The sequence below is a fragment of the Nicrophorus vespilloides genome, unplaced genomic scaffold, assembly GCF_001412225.1.
Source record: "Nicrophorus vespilloides isolate i.1.1-1 unplaced genomic scaffold, Nicve_v1.0, whole genome shotgun sequence".
In the NCBI taxonomy this organism is placed as follows: domain Eukaryota; kingdom Metazoa; phylum Arthropoda; class Insecta; order Coleoptera; family Silphidae; genus Nicrophorus; species Nicrophorus vespilloides.
Window position 1 is genome coordinate 91,276 of NW_017098742.1, and position 20,859 is coordinate 112,134.

Consider the following 20,859-nt stretch of genomic DNA (forward strand, 5'->3'; position numbering starts at 1 on the left):
ATTCATGTCCTAGTAAGAATTCATTTTGTTACTGCAGATTTCAAATTAAATTTAGAATAATTAATCAGTTTCATTCAAGAAGTTTCACAAAATAATTAAAAAAAGTCTTAAAAAATTGTTAAATTACAAGATTTCCTCACATAATTCAATAATACATGTAATATTTGTGTAATCAATATAAGATTATTTACTAATTTATCAAGTGTTAAAAGTTTTGATAGAAAAACGTTTTCTTCCTAAATTAATTTAAAAATATTTTGATACAAACTGATTTTTTTAATTACTACTGGATAAATGTATTGTTTTTAACATCATAAGTTATTTTTTTGATTCATTATTTTGTTAAATTACAAGACATAATTCAAAAAGTTTTGATACAAAAACGTTACCTTTTTAAATTTATTTTAAATTATTTTTATAGAAACTGATTTTTTGAATAATTACTTAATAAATCTATTGTATTAAACATCATCAAGTTATTTTTATTCAAGAATTTTTAGATAAAAGTCTTAAAAAAATGTAAAATTATTTCTCCATACATTTAATATTTGCATAATTTATGATAGATTATTTAATTGTCAAGTGTTAAAAGATTTTACATTGGAAAGTTTCCTTGTTCTTAAATTAATTTTAATTACATTATTTCTATAAAGAAATATAAATATCTTTTCTTTTCATTAGAAATAATTAAAAATATAAACTTTTACGAAAATGACAAATCCAAATATTCAGTGTATCTTTTATAACATTTTATTAGTGTTTTCTAAGAATATAAACTTAATCTTATACAAATTTGACCAGTTAAGCAAAACAAAAATGAAATAATCTAAACTTTCGCAAAATCAATTAAGTATCAATAAGTAGAAATAATTACTAATCCAAATAATAATAACAAATATTTCATCTTCAGTACAAATTTTATAATACTTTATTTGTGTTTTTGAAGAATATAAACTTAATCTTGTATAAATTTAATAAGTTAATCAGAAACAACTAAATAATCTAAACTTTTGAAAATGTGACATACTAATCCCAATAAATTAACATTTTTTTTATCTTTACTGTAAGTTTTATAATATGAGTTTAGTGATTTATAAGAATATAAAGTATATCTTAAATAAACTTGATAATAAGGATTAACAATTGTAAGTATAAATAATTAAATAATTGAAACTTTTTATAATGTGACCTACTAATCCAAATAGATTAACAAATATTTCATCATCAGTACAACTTTTATAATACTTTATTAGTATTTTACAAGAATGTAAACTTCATATTATATAAATAGGCTAAACTTTCGTAAAATCTTTTAATCTAAATGGATTAACAAATGTTTTATCTTTACAATAAGTTTTATAATATTTGACCAGTATTTTACAAGGATGTAAACTTCTTATTATATAAACTTGATAAGTTAAGCAAAAATAACTAAATAATCTAAAAATTCCACAAAATCGTCTAATTCAAATGGATTAACAAGTATTTCATCGTTGTCTAATAATTTTCAATAACAAAGAAAAAAAACTAAATATTACAGGTATCTTTACATGTATACTAAACACTAATTCCGATTTCTGGCGGTCTTGGCTAACGGACTTATATAATCCCACCGATGTAATTGGCATCATTACATAAATTCCTTTTTTACATAACACGACCGACTCTAATCCAAATATCCGAGAGCCCGTGCATAAGATCGAAGAAATTCCTCTCTTTTTTTCACTCACTCTCTTTCGTTTCGACAGAAACGATCGTTTATATTTATATTTTCTATTCGCGTCTGCGAGCGCGAATATTCGTTTCATTCATAAAATCTGTGAGAAACTTTCTACGCTTCACAACTGGATTAACGTTAGACAACCTCAGTTGCTGACTTGCTTTGAATATTGTATATGTTTAAATCTATGATTGAATTAACTAATTATTTTAATAATTCACAAAACATTGATTGTTATTTAATAATAAATTGATTAACAATAAATAATTAAATTATCTTTTTTTCTAAATCACAATTTTTGTATTCGTTAACAATTAATTGCAATTCCTTTGTTATTGTCACGCTTTATTTATAACAATGGACTAGTAAAGGTGCAACAATGGATCAAAAACTAGAATTTCAACAATTGTTTCTTTTGTCGAAATGTTCTGCAAAAGCGGATTTTGGAAATGATTTATGATTTTTTTTATTAATAATTGAATAAAAATGATATAAAAATCTATTTTTACACTGTCAGACTTTGAACACATCAGAAGCAATAAAAAAATGTTATTGAAAAATAACTTTTAAGTGTCAATTTAAGTCACCTTCAGGTAAACAATTTGGTGGTCATTTTGCGCAGCAGCACGAAGAAAACAAACAAACAACGTTTAAAAAGTACACTTAGATGTAATACTGAGGTTCGCTAATTGGTCGGACCGTCGCGACCTTCGAACCCGAAAATCCGGAATGAGAAAGATACACAAATCGAAGCCTCTATTAAAAATGAATTCACGAGGAAGTTAAAAATAACTTATGAATATTTATTTGCTGCATTACTCGAAGAACAACAAACTCATTATTATTATTTCGAGCGAAAATCGCTTATATTGTTTTAGCGTAAAACGTCGTATTTTCGCTTTGTAAAGTGCAAAGTTCAAAGTACCGGATACGGGTGGAAATGTCAATATACTCGAATCAAAGACGATTATTAAAAGTACAAGTGACGTCCACAAAAAAAAAGTGAGTCAATGTCGCGACGACCGAGTTCTTTCACTTTTGGCAATGAAAACGAAAACGCACAAGCACTTCTTTTTTTTTACTGTCAAAACGATTTCCTAATTGTTGCGTAACAAACACCGAAACTTTGCTCTTGAAGCTAATTAACGCATAATGGAAACAAATAAGTGACAATTCAATTGAATTATTTGATGTTTCGGAACAATGAGAAAGTGTTTCGTTTACAATCAACGATTTTACTAATAATAAATAATTTTTTTGTAAATTCTTTTAGAATCTACGCACATTCTAAATCCTTGTTCAATTTTATTTATGTTACTTCCTGTTACCAAAAAAAGATAATTTAATAATATACTAATTAAATTAGCAAATAATTATATAACTTTGTTGTTAATTTTAAGTAATGTATGTTTCTGATAACATTACTTAAAATATCCCAAAAATACTAAATTACGAAATTTTAGATTAATATGATTGAGGATAGATGCGTTTTTTGAAGAATTGATTTAGTGATTTTTATAATTAAATATCTGTAGGATTTTTTTACTTAATTCATAGAAAAATCATTTATTTTGCAATTAACTTCAATCCAATTATATTTAAATTGATATATTTAACAGTTTGCGTTTCAATAAAATTGCTGCTTAGGCAATTATTAAGTGAATAATAATACAACAGTTGTAGTTAGGAAAATTTCAAAATTAACAATTAAAAGTTCAATTTCATTTAGAACAAAGTTATCATCTTTCCGGTTATATCAATTATTACTAAATAATTAAAATTACCATCATCCCTGCCTTCAGAAATTTCTGACATTATTAACAATATAGTGGACTTAAACTACGTTCAAAATAATGTTTTTAATTATTGAACTAAATGCGAAAATTTATATATTCAAAAATTAACATATTCTTTGCTTATACTTAACCAACATCTCGGGCTATAAGTTGAATGCTTTTGTCGGACAGAAAAAAAAAACAGAAAAATAAAATAAAAACATGGAGCGGAACGATTTCCCATCGGAAATCTTCCTATAAACTAATATAAATTTAACTAAAAAAGAATAACTCGATGACAATAACAACCCAAATAAAAATAGATTTTGACGGCACTATGAAAATTTAAACAATAAAACCAATTTTTATTTTCTAAAGAGGAGGTCGAGAGTGTTGTGTCTCTTTAGTTTGTGGGGGGGTGTCACTATTGTCTAGGAGGGATAACGCGAGGGATAATTATTGAACTAAATGCAAAAATTAATATGTTAAAAAATTAACATAGTCTTTGCATATACTTAACCACAAACTATTGTTTATGCTTACATCAACTTATAAACGTTACTACTTAATGAGAAAAACGTTTTTTTGTAAGATTTTAATATCGTGATTTATCTAGAATATTTGCAGGAATTTCAATTTTATAAGTGCATTAATAAATTACGTTCATTCCTGCCTTCAGAAATTTCTGACATTATTAACAATAAAGTGGACTTAAATCACTTTCAAAATAATGTTTTTAATTATTGAACTAAATCCGAAAATTTATATGTTCAAAAATCAACATATTATTTGCTTATACTTAATCGCAAATTATTGTTTATGCTTACATCAAATTATAAACGTTACTACTTAATGAGAATTTTTTTTGTAAGATTTAAGGAATTTCAATTTTATAAGTGTATTAATAAATATAGATATTTTGTTATTATATGACAATAATTATAAATAACTTAATATTTACAATTAAATGAAATAATTGTTGAAATATGCGTAACAAACACAGAAACTTTCCTCTTCAAATTGGTTTAAATAGTGGAAGTAAACGTACAAATACTTGAGAATTCAATTGAATTATTCGAAGTTTCCAAACAAGAAAAAAGTATTATTTTTGTAAATCCTATTAGAATGTGCGTAGATTTTTGGTTAATGTTAATTATATTATTTCCTGATAACAACAAAAAAAAATTATCTAATAAAACATTAATTTAATTAGCAAACAATTATTAGTTATATAACTTTAATTATGATCAACATCAATTAGTTAAAATATACCAAAAAACAAATAGGTGAATATAATTGAGATTCGTTTTTGAAGAATTAATTTAGTGATTTCTTTTAAAAATCTGTAGGTTTTTTTTTACTTAATTGATGAATATATCATTATTTTCAAATTTATATTTAAATTGAGATATTTAAAAGTATTGGAAAAAGTGTTTCATTTACAATCAACATTTTTTGCTAATAATAAACAATTTTTTTGGTAAATTAATTTAGATTACTTCCTATTAAAAAAAATGTATTTAATAATATACAAATTATATAATAATATTACTTAAAATATACCAAAATAAAGCAAAAATAGATAAATATGATTGAGGATGAGAATAGATTAGTTTATGAAGATTCAGCAATTTTACTAATACTAAACAATTTTTTTTTGTAAATTATTTTAGATTGTGCGTAGATCGTTGGTCAATGTTATTTATGTTACTTCCTGATACCAAAAAAAAATATGTATCTAATAATATACAAATTATATAACTTTAATTATCATCTACATAAATTACTTTTATACCAAAATAAAGAAAAAAAATAGGTGAATATGATTGAAGATGAGAATAGATTAGTTATTGAAGGATCAACAATTTTACTAATAGTAAACATTTTTTTTGTAAATTATTTTAGAATATGCGTAGATCGTTAAGTCAATGTTATTTATGTTACTTTCTCTTACCAAAAAAAATGTATCTAAGAATATACACATTTAATTAGCAAATAATCAGCTACATAACTTTAATTGCCATAAACTACTTAAAATATGTTAAAATAGGAAATTTTAGATCAATATGATTATATTTATTTATATGTAAGATATTTTTACTTAATTGATAAATATTTCATTAAATCAACCTTTTATTTTTTTTTCAAGTAACTTAAGTTTATATTTAAATTGAGATTTTTAACAGTTTCAATAAAATTAAATTTATTGTTTCTTCATTAGAATTCTATAATCTTGTTGATATGAAATCCTCTCGTTTCATTTAATTTAGAATAAAGTTAGTACCAATATTAATTCAAATCGGAGAATATCAATAATAAATGGGACTTTCGTCAGTATCTAAATAATGATTATAACTATTGGGCTAAGTGTGTTTATACTCATAATTGAGTCAAACTTAAGAAATTTGAGATAAATATTATTCAGAATAAGAAAAAAACGTTTTTTGTAAGATTTAATATCGTGCTTTATCTAGAATATTTGCAGGAATTTCAATTTAATAAGGGCATTAATAAATAGAGATATTTTGTTATTATATAACAAAAATTATTACTAATAATAGTTTCTTGTAATATAAATTACTTAATATTTCAAATTAATTGTTGTAATCGAGTAAAAATTAAGAAATTTGTGATAAATATGGATTAAAATAAAATTTTCATTATTTTGCAAGAAATAAAATCGTGACTTATCTAAAATATTTGCAAACATTTCAACTTAAAAAATGTACAGAATATTTTACTGATTTAATTATCAGAGGATTATTAACTATCAGTTAATAATTGTGTTATATAATAATAATGATTATCATACATATAAATAATCTTACATATAAATTACTTCATAATACAACTAATAAATTTTGTTGTTGTAATTGAGTAAAAAATTAGAAAATTTGATTGTGGATGAGAATGGAATTTTTTCATTATTTTGCAACAATTAACATCGTGACTTATCTTAACTATTCGCTGGAATTTCAACTTAATAAGTGCATCGATAAATATCGACATCGGCTAAATGGAAAGCCTTGCGTGAATTTTGAAATAACGAAAGGTGAAGTGAATATATCAAAAGGATACACAAACAATTAGATTTAAATGCAGTAATTTATGAACATAAGTTTTTTGAACTTTTGCTATTTTTTTTTAGTAATAATAAACGTATCATTTGTGTTAAGTTCATGAAAAAAAATTATTAATTTCATATTATAAGGTTTTATTTTGTACTTTTTGCTATTTTTATAGACAATTTATGTATAAGTTTGTTAAAGATTAAGAGAGAAATTGATATCATTCATAAATATTGAAGAATAATGCAAGGCATAAGCACAATAATACTTTACTTCAGAGCTTGTTTTTTATAAATTTTGAAAAAATTAATGATGATATGAATTTATGTTTAAACTTTTGCAATTTTTATTTAAAATTTAAGTTTAAATTCATTAAAGTTAAAGAGAAAAATGTTGATAATGATCTAGAAATAATGCAAGGAAATTTGACGCAAAATTATGAAAATAAGAATTAGAATTTTATTCAAAATTGTATGTATATCAGTTTTTTTTATTTTCACAATTTGTATTGATAATTTACGTTTAAATTGGTTAAGTTAATTAAAATCATTCATAAATATCGAAAATTATGGCGATATATATAAATTTGTATGTTTCTTAGTTTTTTTTTAATCCTTTGCTATTTTTCGTTTAAATTATTTAAAGTTTCAGAGAAAAATGTTGATAAAGATCTAGAAGGAATGTAAGAAAATTTGACGTAAATTTATGAAAAAATAGTCAATTCATTAGAATTAATGCAAAAATTTATGTACATTAGTTTTCTCTATAATTTGCTAATTTTGATCAATAATTTGTTAAATTTAAACAGAAAAACGTCGATAAACATGAAAATATTAGTCAATCAACAATAAGAAAAGAAGTAAATGCAACAATTCAATGCTTTATTAACTAATTTAAAATAACTAAATTATTAATAATTTACTTGCGATAAATTAATTAAAATAATTCTTGAATATCGAAAATTAATGCAATGCAAATTATTTTTTTTTTTTTTTAACTTTTCCTATTTTTATATAGAATTTATTTAAAGCTAAATAGAAAAACGTCAATAAAGATCTAAAAAAACATGAAAATAATAGTCAATTAATGAATACTGAATGCAACAATTTACATACATCTTTCTTATTTCTTAATTTACCAATTATAATTGAAAATTTCCATTTAAATTCGTTATGTTAATGAAAATGATTCATAAATATCGAAAATTTATTAAATGCTTTATATCTTAAAGCTAATTAACTAACTTTGATATAATTAATGGTGATTTGAATTTATCAATGTATGTTTCTTAGTTTCTTAAACTATTACAATTTTTATTAAAAAAATAACTTTAAATTCGTTAAAGTTAAAAATAAAAACGTTGATAAAGCTCTAGAATTAATGCAAAAAAAATTTAAAATAATAGTAATAATTCATATATAATTTCATTAAGTTAATTAAAATGATACAGAAATATCGAAAATAACAAATGGTGATATGAACTTATCAATTTATGTTTAATAGTTTTTCATAACTTTTACTAATTTTATTGAAAATTTATGTTTAAATTTCGTTTATTTAATATTGAATGCAACAATAATATCAACATTTCTATAATTTGTTAATTTTAATAATAAATATCGTTTAAATTCGTTAAGATAAACAAATTCATTCAAAATATCCAAAATTAATGTGTAAACACAAGAATGTTTTACGTCAAAATTTGTGATTACCTCAAGAAAGAAACTGCATCAATGTTTTCCATTTTAAAGCGTCATTCAATCAATGCTTTGGGGATTTTTAGAAATTTAAAGATCCGGATTATCCGTTTTCGAAATAGCAACAAAGCGGATCTTGTCATTAGCTAATTATCAAGCTATAGGTACAAAAATAAGTTTAATTGCTTAAAAATTAAGAAAATCTTTATGGAAATTTAAATTATGGGCAAAAATTTGTTTGTTTTATTATTGTTATTGAATGAAACATTACTTTTTTAAGTGATTTTTGATATAAATATTATTATTAATACAATAGAATTGGTGCAAATCCTTGAAAATAAAATAACTTAATAGAAAAAAGTTTTTGAAAAAAAAAACTAAAATAATTTAAAATCAAATGAAATGCGGAAATTATTTATAGGAAATGAGTATTAAAAAAACAAATATAATGACTTTATTGACGAAAGGTTTAACCAAAAATTCGGTAAATAACAAATTTACAACTAATTGGTTTAAATCCTTGAAAGAATTAAACGTATATTAAAAGCAGTAGACGTGTTTTTCATTGACTTGAATTCAATTAAAATGTTTGTTTATTAACGATACAAAAATAGGAAAAGAGAAATTATGTAATCAAGTTTATTGACTCCAAATAAATAAAAATTGTTTATGAATCGATTCGAAAACGGAAGTTAAGTTTATGAAATTAAAATAATTAAATTGTTTAGTGTTTGAAATACGCGGAAAATCAATGAAATAAATAATAGTTTGCTGTAATTGTGGTAGAATGAAACGATCAATAATAATTGTTGTTATTAATGGTAATTGATTCATTGCGAACTTGCTCCTCGTCAAAGGTTTCTAATAAAACAATTAAATCGTAAACACGTCAATCGCAATTAGAGACTAATGCGTTAACAATTGGTTTTTCATAGCGATAATTAAAGAAATCAAGGCGAACATTTCGAACGGACTTCCTATTTCTTGCTAAAATATGTAGATTATTTGGAGGATAAGAGTTGTCCAAAGATCGTAAATTTTCGTGTATGGATATTTATATATATATTTAATAGACCTCAAGGATAGAAGTGTTGCTCGTGTACCTGCGGAACTGAGCCGAAGAAAATTGAATGGGCTGAAGAGAGAGAGAGAATTCGCCAAGTTTCCCCTTCTTCGGAAAGGACTCTCTGGTACGTTTTGGGTTGGAGGAAGAACGACTTTTGGTTTTGGTGTGGTGGAAGAAGAAAAACCCAAGTACTTTGCTGCGAGATAGATAAATTGTGCTGAGTTTAGAGGGTGGGGAATAAAAGGAGACGTCTGAAATACGTATGAAGGAAAAAAAATATAAATCTATAAGAATTTATTCTTTCTAATTGCACCGGTCAGTTCCATAAAAGCATTACAGACGTGATCGTGTTTTGACTAAAAAAATATAATAATAATACTGAAATTTGTTTGTTTCTATTTTATTTTGAAAAGCAAATTTTTGAAAGGAATCTTCGGTCACTTCGTGAAATGTTGCGCTACAGTTAGCATCGGTACTCGCAAAACATAATCATATTTTTTTTTTGCTTGTATTATTACATTCAGTGAGTTCGTAAACTACATTTTCATTCAGTGCACAAACGAATCTTCGTTTTAATAATACTGAAACGATGGAGTCCATGGAATCATTACTTATACATGTTAACAAGAACCTCAACATCACCATTAACAATTCAAACAATACGGTAAGAATATTTATAAATTAAATTAATTATATTTCTTTGTTATTTCCTTGATTATTTCAGTATTGAAATATAATAGGTAATATTTAAAATTTAAATAACAATTCAACAATTTTCAGTTATTGTTTCAATTTTTTATAAAATTTCATAAATACTTTCATTCTTTTAATTATTTGCCTAAAAAAATCAGTATTTAAATATAATATCAAATTAATTTTGCTTTCTTGATATTTTTTCAAATTTGTACATAAACTTACAGGATTATTTAAATGTTTAAATATAAGAGTCAATATCAAAATTTTATTAAATGAACGTATAATTTCTTGTACTTCACTTGTCCTCTATATAAGTTATTTAGTATTTGCTTGATAATTTCAGTATTGAAATATATTAGGTAACATTTTTTACATTTCATAAAAACGATTGATAATTAAAATTTTAAATTACAATTGAATAATTTACAGTTATTGTTGTTTCTTTATACAATAACTTTTACAACATTTTCATATACATTTACATAATGTTTTTTTTTATTATTTGCTAAAATTTAAATTGCAATTGAATAATTATCAATTATTGTTGTTTCTTTTTTTTTAAACTTTTGTTTATAAACTTTTATTATTACTTATACTTTCAATGTTTTAATTATTTGCTTAAAAATTTCAGTTTTTGTATTTTTTTTTCTTAAATATTGATAATTCAAAATCTTTTTTATTTCATTTTTTGTAAAAGTTTTATCATATTTATTTATCATATTTATGTATATAATTTTACTTCAAAAAAAAAAAAATTATTCGCTTGAAACTTTGAGTTTTCTGTTTGGGTATTTCCTATTAAAAAAACTTTGATGTCAATTTAATTGGAAATTGATATTTTACAAAAATAATTTAATATTTTTTCTTTCTTGAAAATTTTAAACATATTTTTCTATTAATTAATTTAGAAGTGCATAAAGCTATGAAATTTTATAAAATAAAAAATATTTTTCTCTACAAAATTATCTAAAAAATTGAGTATTTAAATATTTGATTAATATTTTGAAAACTTTGTTAGTTCTTACTGATTTGTTAATATAAACTAGATCACACAATGTTCACTTTCGTTTTCAATTTCAATTGTTTACTTTTTAATAGAATGTGCTCAGCAGCACTCGCAGCGAACCGCAATTAAATCAATGTAAAAATAATTCATAATAATAGCTAACGTTTATGTATAATGTACACATTTTATTCAAAGAAACTTTTATGTTTTTCATAATACAAAACATAATAACAACTATAATTTTAATGCAATTCATAAAAAACAACATACAAATGAGTCAATGACCGCAGTTTTTAAAAATAAGAAATCATTGTTTAATCAATTAATTTATTCATTAAATTCATAAGTTTTTTAATAAGAAATAATTATTTAAATCAGTTAATTGTATCATTTCTAATATATTTTTGGTTTAACATTAATAAATAAATACATATGGATCAAAATACAAAAAAATAATGCAAATAAACAATTATTTTTAAATATTCCAATTTTTGTTTCAATATTTTATTGGTTTTGTTCATTATAAACACTTACACATAATTCTACTTAATTAAAGTAATAGTATGGAAATTTATATAAACATTACAACAAGTTCAAGTGCATTGAAACGAATTGTATAAAATTTAATTATTTTTGTATATAATTATACAAATTATTCTTTTATTTTTGTATTAGACATTAGAAAAAATCAACTATAAAGATTTTGTTATTAATATTTTGAAATGTCCACATTTTACTCAAACAAATAAAAATGTAATTACATAAATTAGTTATGTTTTTGATACTTTAAACAAGAACAAAGTAGAAATTATGAATTAATAGCTTTTACTAACGAAATTTCTCTTTTTTGTCATTAAAGAAATAAAGAATTTTTGGAAAATATTTGAAAATTTGAAAATTTTTTTGGTAATGGAAATATATTGAACGTAATTGTTTTCTAACTATGTGACTACTTACACATACATTGGAATGTGTCCATTAAAATCGACAGTAAACACCATTAAATAAGCACGTATATTTAAGTGATTCACATTTTCATAGTTTAAAAAAAAAACGTGTTCAATTAATCAGAAAATAATTATTACATAGTCTTTCTGCCTAATTTTTTTAGTAATTCTATGAAATAATTATTAGATTGATGTTATTTATACAAGATTTTCGTATTTGCTTTTGGACTTAACAAAATAAAATATAAAATAAAATGAACTAAAAATTTCAAATAAAATTATTTAATTTATAAATTACAAAAAATATTGTTATTAATATAAAGTGTAATTATGTTAATTGTATTATATATAAACATAACTACTGTTAATTAGTAAATATAGCTGCGTTAATTAGTTTTATTCGTTAATAATTTTAATAATAATTGAGTCAATTTCTCATCAATTCAATGAAATAAACGTGAATATTGTTTTAAGGTTGATCTAAGTGTTGAGGAATGTAGTAAGAAATGCGAATTGTTTGGATCTTGATGGGAATGACCTGCAAACTGGATTTCGGTAGGGTTTTCTGACGTCAAACGAAAACTGCAGACGTCCCAAAAACCATCAAAAGTATACATTTCTTTATGTTATTTCAATGATAATCATCTCTTCAGGTATACATATTGAAGTTTTTAAGTTCCAAGAAATGATGATCCACGTCATGAATCAATGTTTTTTTTTCATAAAACAATAATTATTGATGTTAAAATTCGTACTTTCTCGGGCAAGTATGAATTTGAACATGGAGCGTGGAGAAGAAAAATTAGGAACGAAAAGCCATTGGAACGTGACCCGCCTTTTGAAATTCGATTTGTATATGAAAGTAGGACATCGGTGCATAACACTTTTCCAAAAAAAAAAAAACAAAGATATGCCACGTTGCAATTTATGATGATACTTTGATAGCAATAAGAAATAACTCAGCAAGGTCGCTTAATTGGACCAAAATAAGGAAAAAGTAATAGTTTTGAGCAGATGTTTAGTAAATTTGCAACAAGTTTAAAGAGCAATAAAATTTTAAGGTTTTTTTTTTCTAATTACCTTTTTGTTGTTATTTATAAGAAATCCTTTGATTTTTATAAATATTTCATGTTTTACTATAAACTAATAAATAATATTAATTTCGAAAGAACAATAAACTCATCATCAATAAAATTCAATAACGAAATAATAGATTTCAAAATAATTTATGATGATACTTTGATAGCAATTAGAAATTCTTCAGCAAGGTCGAGTAACACAAAAAAAATAAACAATTTTGCGCAGATGTTAATTGAATTAGCAACAAGTTTAAAGTGTAATAAAATTTTGAAGGTTTCGTCCAAGATCAAAAAACCGGAACTGTTGGACACAAAAAAATAGAAACCTTCCTATTCTAAATACCAATTTTTAATAACAAAAAATATGTATACATATTAGGAAGCAGACATTTACGATCATGTTAATTTTGATGTTATCCTCGATGCAACTGCAACTATTTTGATGGTCACAAAAATTAATTTGCATAAATATCATTTCTAATAATATTTCACTCAAATTTATAAATAAATTTTAGTTTTTTATCATTTTGATATACTAATTTACTTTTTCTTATATACATTTATAATTCACATGTTTATCTAAAACCGGAAGTAAATTGTTCTAGTGGTATCATAATGAAACCACTTTTTTAATCATTTATATTCAAAATCTTTACTGAAACCACAATTTTATATTAAGTTTTATAACAGAATAACTACAACAGCTTAAAAAAAATGTATTTCGGTCCTGGTGGTTCATTAATGAAACCACATTGTAACAATTGTTATAATAACAAATATATTGTGTTTAATAATAAACTTATTATTGTATAAGATAAATTATATAAGTGATGTTTCCAATAAGTTCTAATTTCGGTATTTAGTACACAAAGGGTTAATGTAGGTAATGTAGTCATAATATGGTTTGTTTAGGTTTTTTAGAAATTATGAATTAATAGACTTTACTTATACAATTTCTCTTATTTTAGTCATTAGAGAATTCAAGAATTTTTAGAAAATTTAAATATTTTTGGTAATAGAAATGTACCTAATTGTTTTGTACAAGAAAAATAAGTGGGTTTTCTAATTATTGTATAAAAAATTAAAATTTTGATGTTTTAGGACTCAAACGTGCAATGTTGGATATATAGTCATAATTTGGTTTGCATATGTAACTTTTTTTTTGGATTAAATGAAAAATAACCGAATAAAAATGTAATTACATAAAAATGTTTTGTTTTTATAGAAATTATGAATTAATATACTTTACTTATGCAATTTCTCTTTCTTTTTTTCGTCATTTGAATTCGAGAATTTTTGGAAAATTATTGAAAATTTGAAATATTTTTGTAATGGAAATATACCTAATTATTTTGTACACGATAAATAATTGTTTTTTCCAATTAAATTTCGGTGTTTTAAGACTGAAATGGTTAATGTAGGAAATGTAGTCATAATTTGGTTTGCATTATGTAACTTTTTTTTTTTGGATTAAATCCAAATTAATCCTTTTTTTTTTTTTTGTAAATTTAAATATATTCGAGAAGATTATAAAAGTGATTTATGTTTGGGAAGTTGCATGCTCGCATAAGCCACGAACAACCTCCATGATGCAGTTAAAAAAAATTGTTTTTTTAAACTATAGAAAATATAATTTAAAAACTGTTAATGTCATTGCTATAATAATAGTTCAGTTCTTTAAATATTACAAAATATTTCCATTTCTTTTAGTTTACAAAATGTTTATGGTTAGAAGCTCAATAGATACAACTTAACCCTTTAAGTGGTTATGACGTATATAATCGTCATGGTCTCTTCTATTGCGTAGCGCTTATGACGAATATATTCGCATCATGTATTATTGTGCATTAAACCGATTAAATGGTGGAAATAATTATTTTTTTATTAATATTTTGTAGAAATTCTCTTAGTTTACTAATTTTATAACCTTTTACTATAAACTAATAAATAATATTGATTTCAAAAAAATATGAATTTGGTAATGAGTAAAGTGCATTGAAAATGATTGAATTGCGAAAAAACAAAGAGAATAACTTTAATTCGTCTCTACTGTGTTTTAAGAGGCTTATTATTTGATTATAATTATAAATTATACACTACAAAAATAATGGTTAATATCCTCTTGACATTGGATTGAGGATTGTTTGTACAAGTACAAGAAGGTCGAAGTCCGAAAACGGTTTCCACCTTAGAAGCAACACAAGTCACGGAAGGCTGCTGTTATTACCACTTGACAATATAACCCAAACTCAAAGTTTAAAGAAAGAAAAAAATAAGAGTAACACGAAACGGCTTTAAAGTAAAAGTGAAACGACCTCGACGACTCTAATTGTTGTTTTGCGAAAAACTGACTTTAATATGTATAAAGAAAATGCGTGTCGTTTTTCTCTCTGTACCCGAAATGCATCGGAAATTGCGTAAGCTTCTCGTGCATATAGTTATAATTCTGCGTAACCCTGACTTGTCTTGTTTCAGCTCGCCGCGATTTCCAAAGAAAACACTTTTCGGTTTTTGAGAGTGTTTGCAATATACTTGATGTATGTTTCTCTCTCTCTCTCTCTTGCGATGTTTGTGTATGTGTGTTTGTGACACGGCTGTAGGTTGGGTCGACACAATCTCTAATGTTTCTCAGCTATGTAGGTCGATCTCTTATATAACAAAAACAACTCTTGCTTTCGTCCACTTTATGTATTTACAAAACCGTTCTGTTCGAATATGAGAACGCAGGTCAGGATCTCTGTTTATTGCATCAATGAATCTTCCAAAATTGAACAAAAATAATATTATATAGAAAATATATATTAAGATTTGCAGACATAAACATCAATGAATCTTCTAAAGATGTCAAAGCGAAAACAAGTAATTTAAAGTTTAGTTAGAAGACATAGATTTCAATAAATTAACTTTTATGAATCTTCAACAATTACTCATGAAATTGATGTAAAAAACACAATTGTAAGTTCTTGTAAAAGATATGAACTTCAATAAGTTTCCAAAATTTGTCAAGAAATCTATGAAAAACAGAAGTTCTTGTAGAAGACATGAACGTCAATGAATCTTCCAAAATTAATCATGAAATTTAAGTAAAACAATTGAAATTTCTTGTAAATACATGAACTTCAATGAATTTTCAAAAATTAGTCAAGAAATCTATGAAAAACAAACAGCTGAAAAACAAATAGAAGTAAAACAAATTGTTAAAAGTTTTATCAAAAGACATAAACTTCAATGTTTTTTTTTTCAAAAATAGTCAAGATGTCGAGGTTAAACAAAAATATGAAAGTTTTGACATAGGACATGAACATCAATGCAACTTCAAAAATTAATCATGAAATCGATCAACAGTTGAAAGTTGTATCACAAGAAATGAACTTTGCCGAAACTTCAAAAATTAGTCAAGAAATCGATGTAAATCAAACATTTGGAAGTTCTTATAAAATAGATTAACTTCAACGAATTTTCAAAATCATTGTAAAAACAAATAGTTGAAAGTTCAATCTGAAGACATAAACTTCAAACATAAACAGTCAAACATTTGAAAGTTCTATTAGAATCTTCAAAAAAATAATCAATAGGTAGTTAGTTCTGGTAAAAGACATAATCTTCAATGAATTTTTCAAAATTAGTCTACAAATGGTAAAAATAAATAGTTGAAACTTTTTTTCATAATTAGTCAAGAAATCCTTTTATGACCTTTAATAATTCTTCCAAAATTAGACAAAAAATCGACAGAATACAAATGTTCTATAAGAAGATATAAACTTTAATATTTTTTCTTCAAAATTAGCCAAGAAATCGCTCTATCAACATGAAAAGACGTAAACTTCAATGAAGTTTCTAAAATTAGTTAAAAAGATTTTTACTAACCCTAACCTCTCAGCTGTCAAATTGTTTCTCTTTTTGGGTTGCCAACACTTTACCGCACAAATGGCGGCAAATTCAAATCTTGCGTTAATTTTGGGACAGCCTTTAGTTATTGATAGTTCAAAGTTATATTAAATATACACAGATTTGAAGCCATGAACTTCAAACCAAAGCCAAGATAATTACGTTTTCTCATCATACCAGATAGGAAACAGCAGCTTTTAGAAACTATCAACTAACACCCCTATTACGAAATCGTCTTTGTGGGTCGAAGCATTTTTTCTTTTGCATCGCATCTGAAACTCCTTTTTCGGATCGCATCAATCTTGACCTCATAAATAGCCGAGATGCATAGGAATTTCATGCAGCAAATTCGTATCAATCGGCAAGGTTGAATAAGCTAATTACAGCTATCCAAAAACATTGCTCGATCCTTGCAAGAATTACATGCAATAACCTGTCAGCACCTTGAAGCTCGACCGAATAAAACTATGTAATTTTATTTCCTTAACCCACAAAAACAAAACTTTGAAATAACCTTAAGAAATTACAGTTATTTTTGTTAAATTTTTATTTGATGTACTTAAATATATTTTATTTATTTACTATTGCGCAAATTGTTTTTAACCTTCAACTAATTATTGCCAATAAATTTATCAAGGTTTTGTGTAACTCTTTTTAAAAAATTGCAGGATTTATTTTAAACAAAAAGTAAGAAATTAACGTATTTATCGTCAGCTTTTAATTTATTGTACTTAAATATACCAAATTATAATTGATTTGCTTATTAATACGTAAATTATTGTTACCTTCAATTAAATGTTTAATCAAAATTTACGAAATTTCAGATTTTTTTTGATGAATTAGTTATAATTGTTAAAACAAATTAATACGTCTTTAGGATTTACCAAAGATTAGTATTAGGATTATGCAAATATAAACTAAAATATTGCAATTATATTGATTGAAATTTAATTTTCTTATTGTTGTTTTTCTTTTCTTTTAGGAAATGGCAGGATTGGTTCGGATGGCGATAGACACGTACGGGAATATTTTAGATAGGATTAGTGGTAAGTGAGAAACTCCGTCCCCTCTCGTTTTCGCGTGTGGCAATAGAAGAAATTGATCTTTCCAACGCGCACCGCAGACTTTTCTGCAGAATTGCTACACCCGATCGAAATGCAACAGCTTTTAATTTAATTACGCTTTGACGCAATATCTCTTTACTTTCCTTGTCTGCGTATCGAAAAGAAATCGCATCTATTGTACAAAAGTTTTCTACAAAATCATATTAATATATACCGCAGAATTAATAGTATTAATGAATTAATTGTAAACCTATTATATAATAATCAGCAATTTGTTAATGATCTAACTACTTGCATTTAGTAACATTTCAGATACAAATTATTAGTCAAATCAGTTTTCAGCTTATATTGAAACTTATTTAATTATGTAATGTATAACCCAGATCTTGCACAATACAAAAAAAAATGTTTGTCCATGAAAAACTATAATAAATTAATTAATTATTTAACAATTTACGTTTAAATATGATGACACTTAACAAAATTATTAAAAACAGCTGAAAGTTCTTGTAGTAGACATGAACTTCAATTAATCTTCCAAAATTAGTCAACAAATCGTTGTAAAACAAAGTTCTATTAAAGGACATGAACTTCAATGAATCTTCAAAAATTGGTCAACAATTCGATGTTTTGTCAGAAGACATGCGCTTCAATTAATTTTCCATAATTAGTCAAGATGTCAGTGTATTGTAAAACAAACTGTTGAAAGTTGTATTAAAAGACATGAATTCCATTAATCTTCAAAAATTAGTCAAGAAATCAATGAAAAATACAAAGTTTGAACTTCGACGTATTTTATAAAATTAATCACGAAATTTATATAAAATAAACAGTTAAAAGTTGTTGTAAAACACATGAACTTCAATGAATTTTCCATAATTGGTCAAGAAATGTAGGAAAAACAAAAAAAAAAGGTTCATAAATTTCAATGAATTTTGCAAAATTAGTCAACAAATCGTTGTAAATCAAACAGTTAAAAGTGCTGGTATGAAAAACACAAGGTTGAAAGTTCTTAGAAGACAAGAATTTCAATTAATCTTCAAAAATTAAACAACCAAACAATGAAATACACAAGGTTGAAAGTTCTGATAAAAGACATGAACTTCCATGAATTTTCAAAAATCATTAAATTGATGTAAAATAAACAGTTGAAAGTTGTTGTAAAACACATGAACTTAAATGAATGTTACAAAATTGGTCAAGAAATGTAGGAAAATGAAGGTTCTGGAAGAACACACAAACTTCAATAAATTTTCCAAAATTAGTCAAGAAATCGTTGTAAATCAAACAGCTGAAAGTTCTTGTAATAGACATAAACTTAAAAAAATAGTCAATAAATTGCAATTCATAATTTTTTTTTAAACAATTTATGTTTAAAAATGATGAAATCTAATAAATTTTTTAAAGTTGATTATCCACATAACCTCTTATAACCATAATTATTTAGTTATGTAATTTAAAACTTACATATTTAACAAAGAAGTAAATTCATTATTCCCATGCCAAAACAAGTATTCATTTGTTATTGTATCTCAATTCGGGTTTTCCCTTTAATCAATAGAGTTTATTAGTAAAAAAAACACAAAAATTATATTACAAAATCAAAATAATAATTTACTTTACCACGCTATTTCTTTAGAAAAATCAACTAAATCCACAAAAAAGCTTGATTCGAACAAAAATAACAATTTATTTGAATAGATGAGTGTTTGAAACCAGAAGGAACAATGCAAAGAAAACGAAGAAGGAAAAGCTATACCATTCACTTTATTATTTCTGTTCGTTGGGTCTCGAATTAATTGATATTGCCAATATAATATCACGCGTTACAAATAGAGAGAAAATAAAAACAAGAATCATCTATCATATTTTCACCGTTTGCTAATCGCGTTATATAACAATCCCGGAATGTATTCGTTTCGTTTGCAAAATAGCATTGGCATTCGGAAATCCTCAATAATTCAGCATTGATATTTTCGCGTCTGCATTATGCAAGTATATTTAAACATTCGTAAGCAAAGACTCACTTATTTTGATGATGTAACATAACGCCATAGTCCTCATTAATAAAATTTAAAATTTGTAAAATTTACTTATAATATTGCTTAATCAAAGTTAAAAAAAATAATTGATTCGTTTCATCACGGAAAACTTTGTTAAAATAATTAATAAAAGCTTATATTTAATTAAAAATATTAAAATTGTGAAATTAAAATCTAATTTTATTACCCAATAAAGATTATATTCAATCTATTTATTCAGTTTATTTAATAAGGTCTTAGGTTTTATTAATAATATTAAAAATCGTAATTAAAGTAAAATATTTAAAAAATTCATTGATTATTTCATGAATTTAATAAATTTGAAAATTTGTTTATAAACTTTGTAATTGTATATCTCGCATATTAGTTTAGATCAGTTAAAAAATTGTTAATACAAACATTGAATCAGTAAGTTTACATACATTTTCTGTTTAACAGAATTATGTGATTATTTTATGAATTTAATAAATTTGTTTATAAAATTTGTAATTATATATTAAATATGTGGCACTTTTGTTCAGTTAATTTTGAATAGACAATTAAAAATTTGCTAACACAAATATTGAATCATTGAGTAAATATTAGAGAATTAATTGAATATTTCATGAATTTCATAAATTTGAAAATTCGATTAAAAAATTTGTAATTTTATATCTAATATGTATTAGTTTTATTCAGTTAATTGTGATGTAATTATAACATTGCTAACAGAAATATGCACAAAAATTGTATTAGTAAACAATGAAATGTTAGAGAATTCATTGATTATTTCATGAATTTAATCAATTTGAAAACTTGTTGATAAACTTTG

The 20,859-nt window shown here is 24.0% G+C and overlaps 2 protein-coding genes across 2 annotated transcripts in view; one reads left to right on the top strand and one right to left on the bottom strand.

Moving 5' to 3' along the window:
- Positions 1-20,859, bottom strand: part of LOC108563112 (elongation of very long chain fatty acids protein AAEL008004-like) — a 49,987-nt gene that overhangs the window by 27,613 nt on the left and 1,515 nt on the right. The window lies entirely within an intron of this gene.
- LOC108563113 (elongation of very long chain fatty acids protein AAEL008004-like) overlaps positions 1-20,859 on the top strand; it is a 41,507-nt gene that overhangs the window by 15,216 nt on the left and 5,432 nt on the right. The window contains exon 2 of the mRNA XM_017921693.1: positions 17,925-17,988. Coding sequence (XP_017777182.1) covers positions 17,925-17,988 — 64 coding nt within the window. The remainder of the gene's footprint in view (positions 1-17,924; positions 17,989-20,859) is intronic.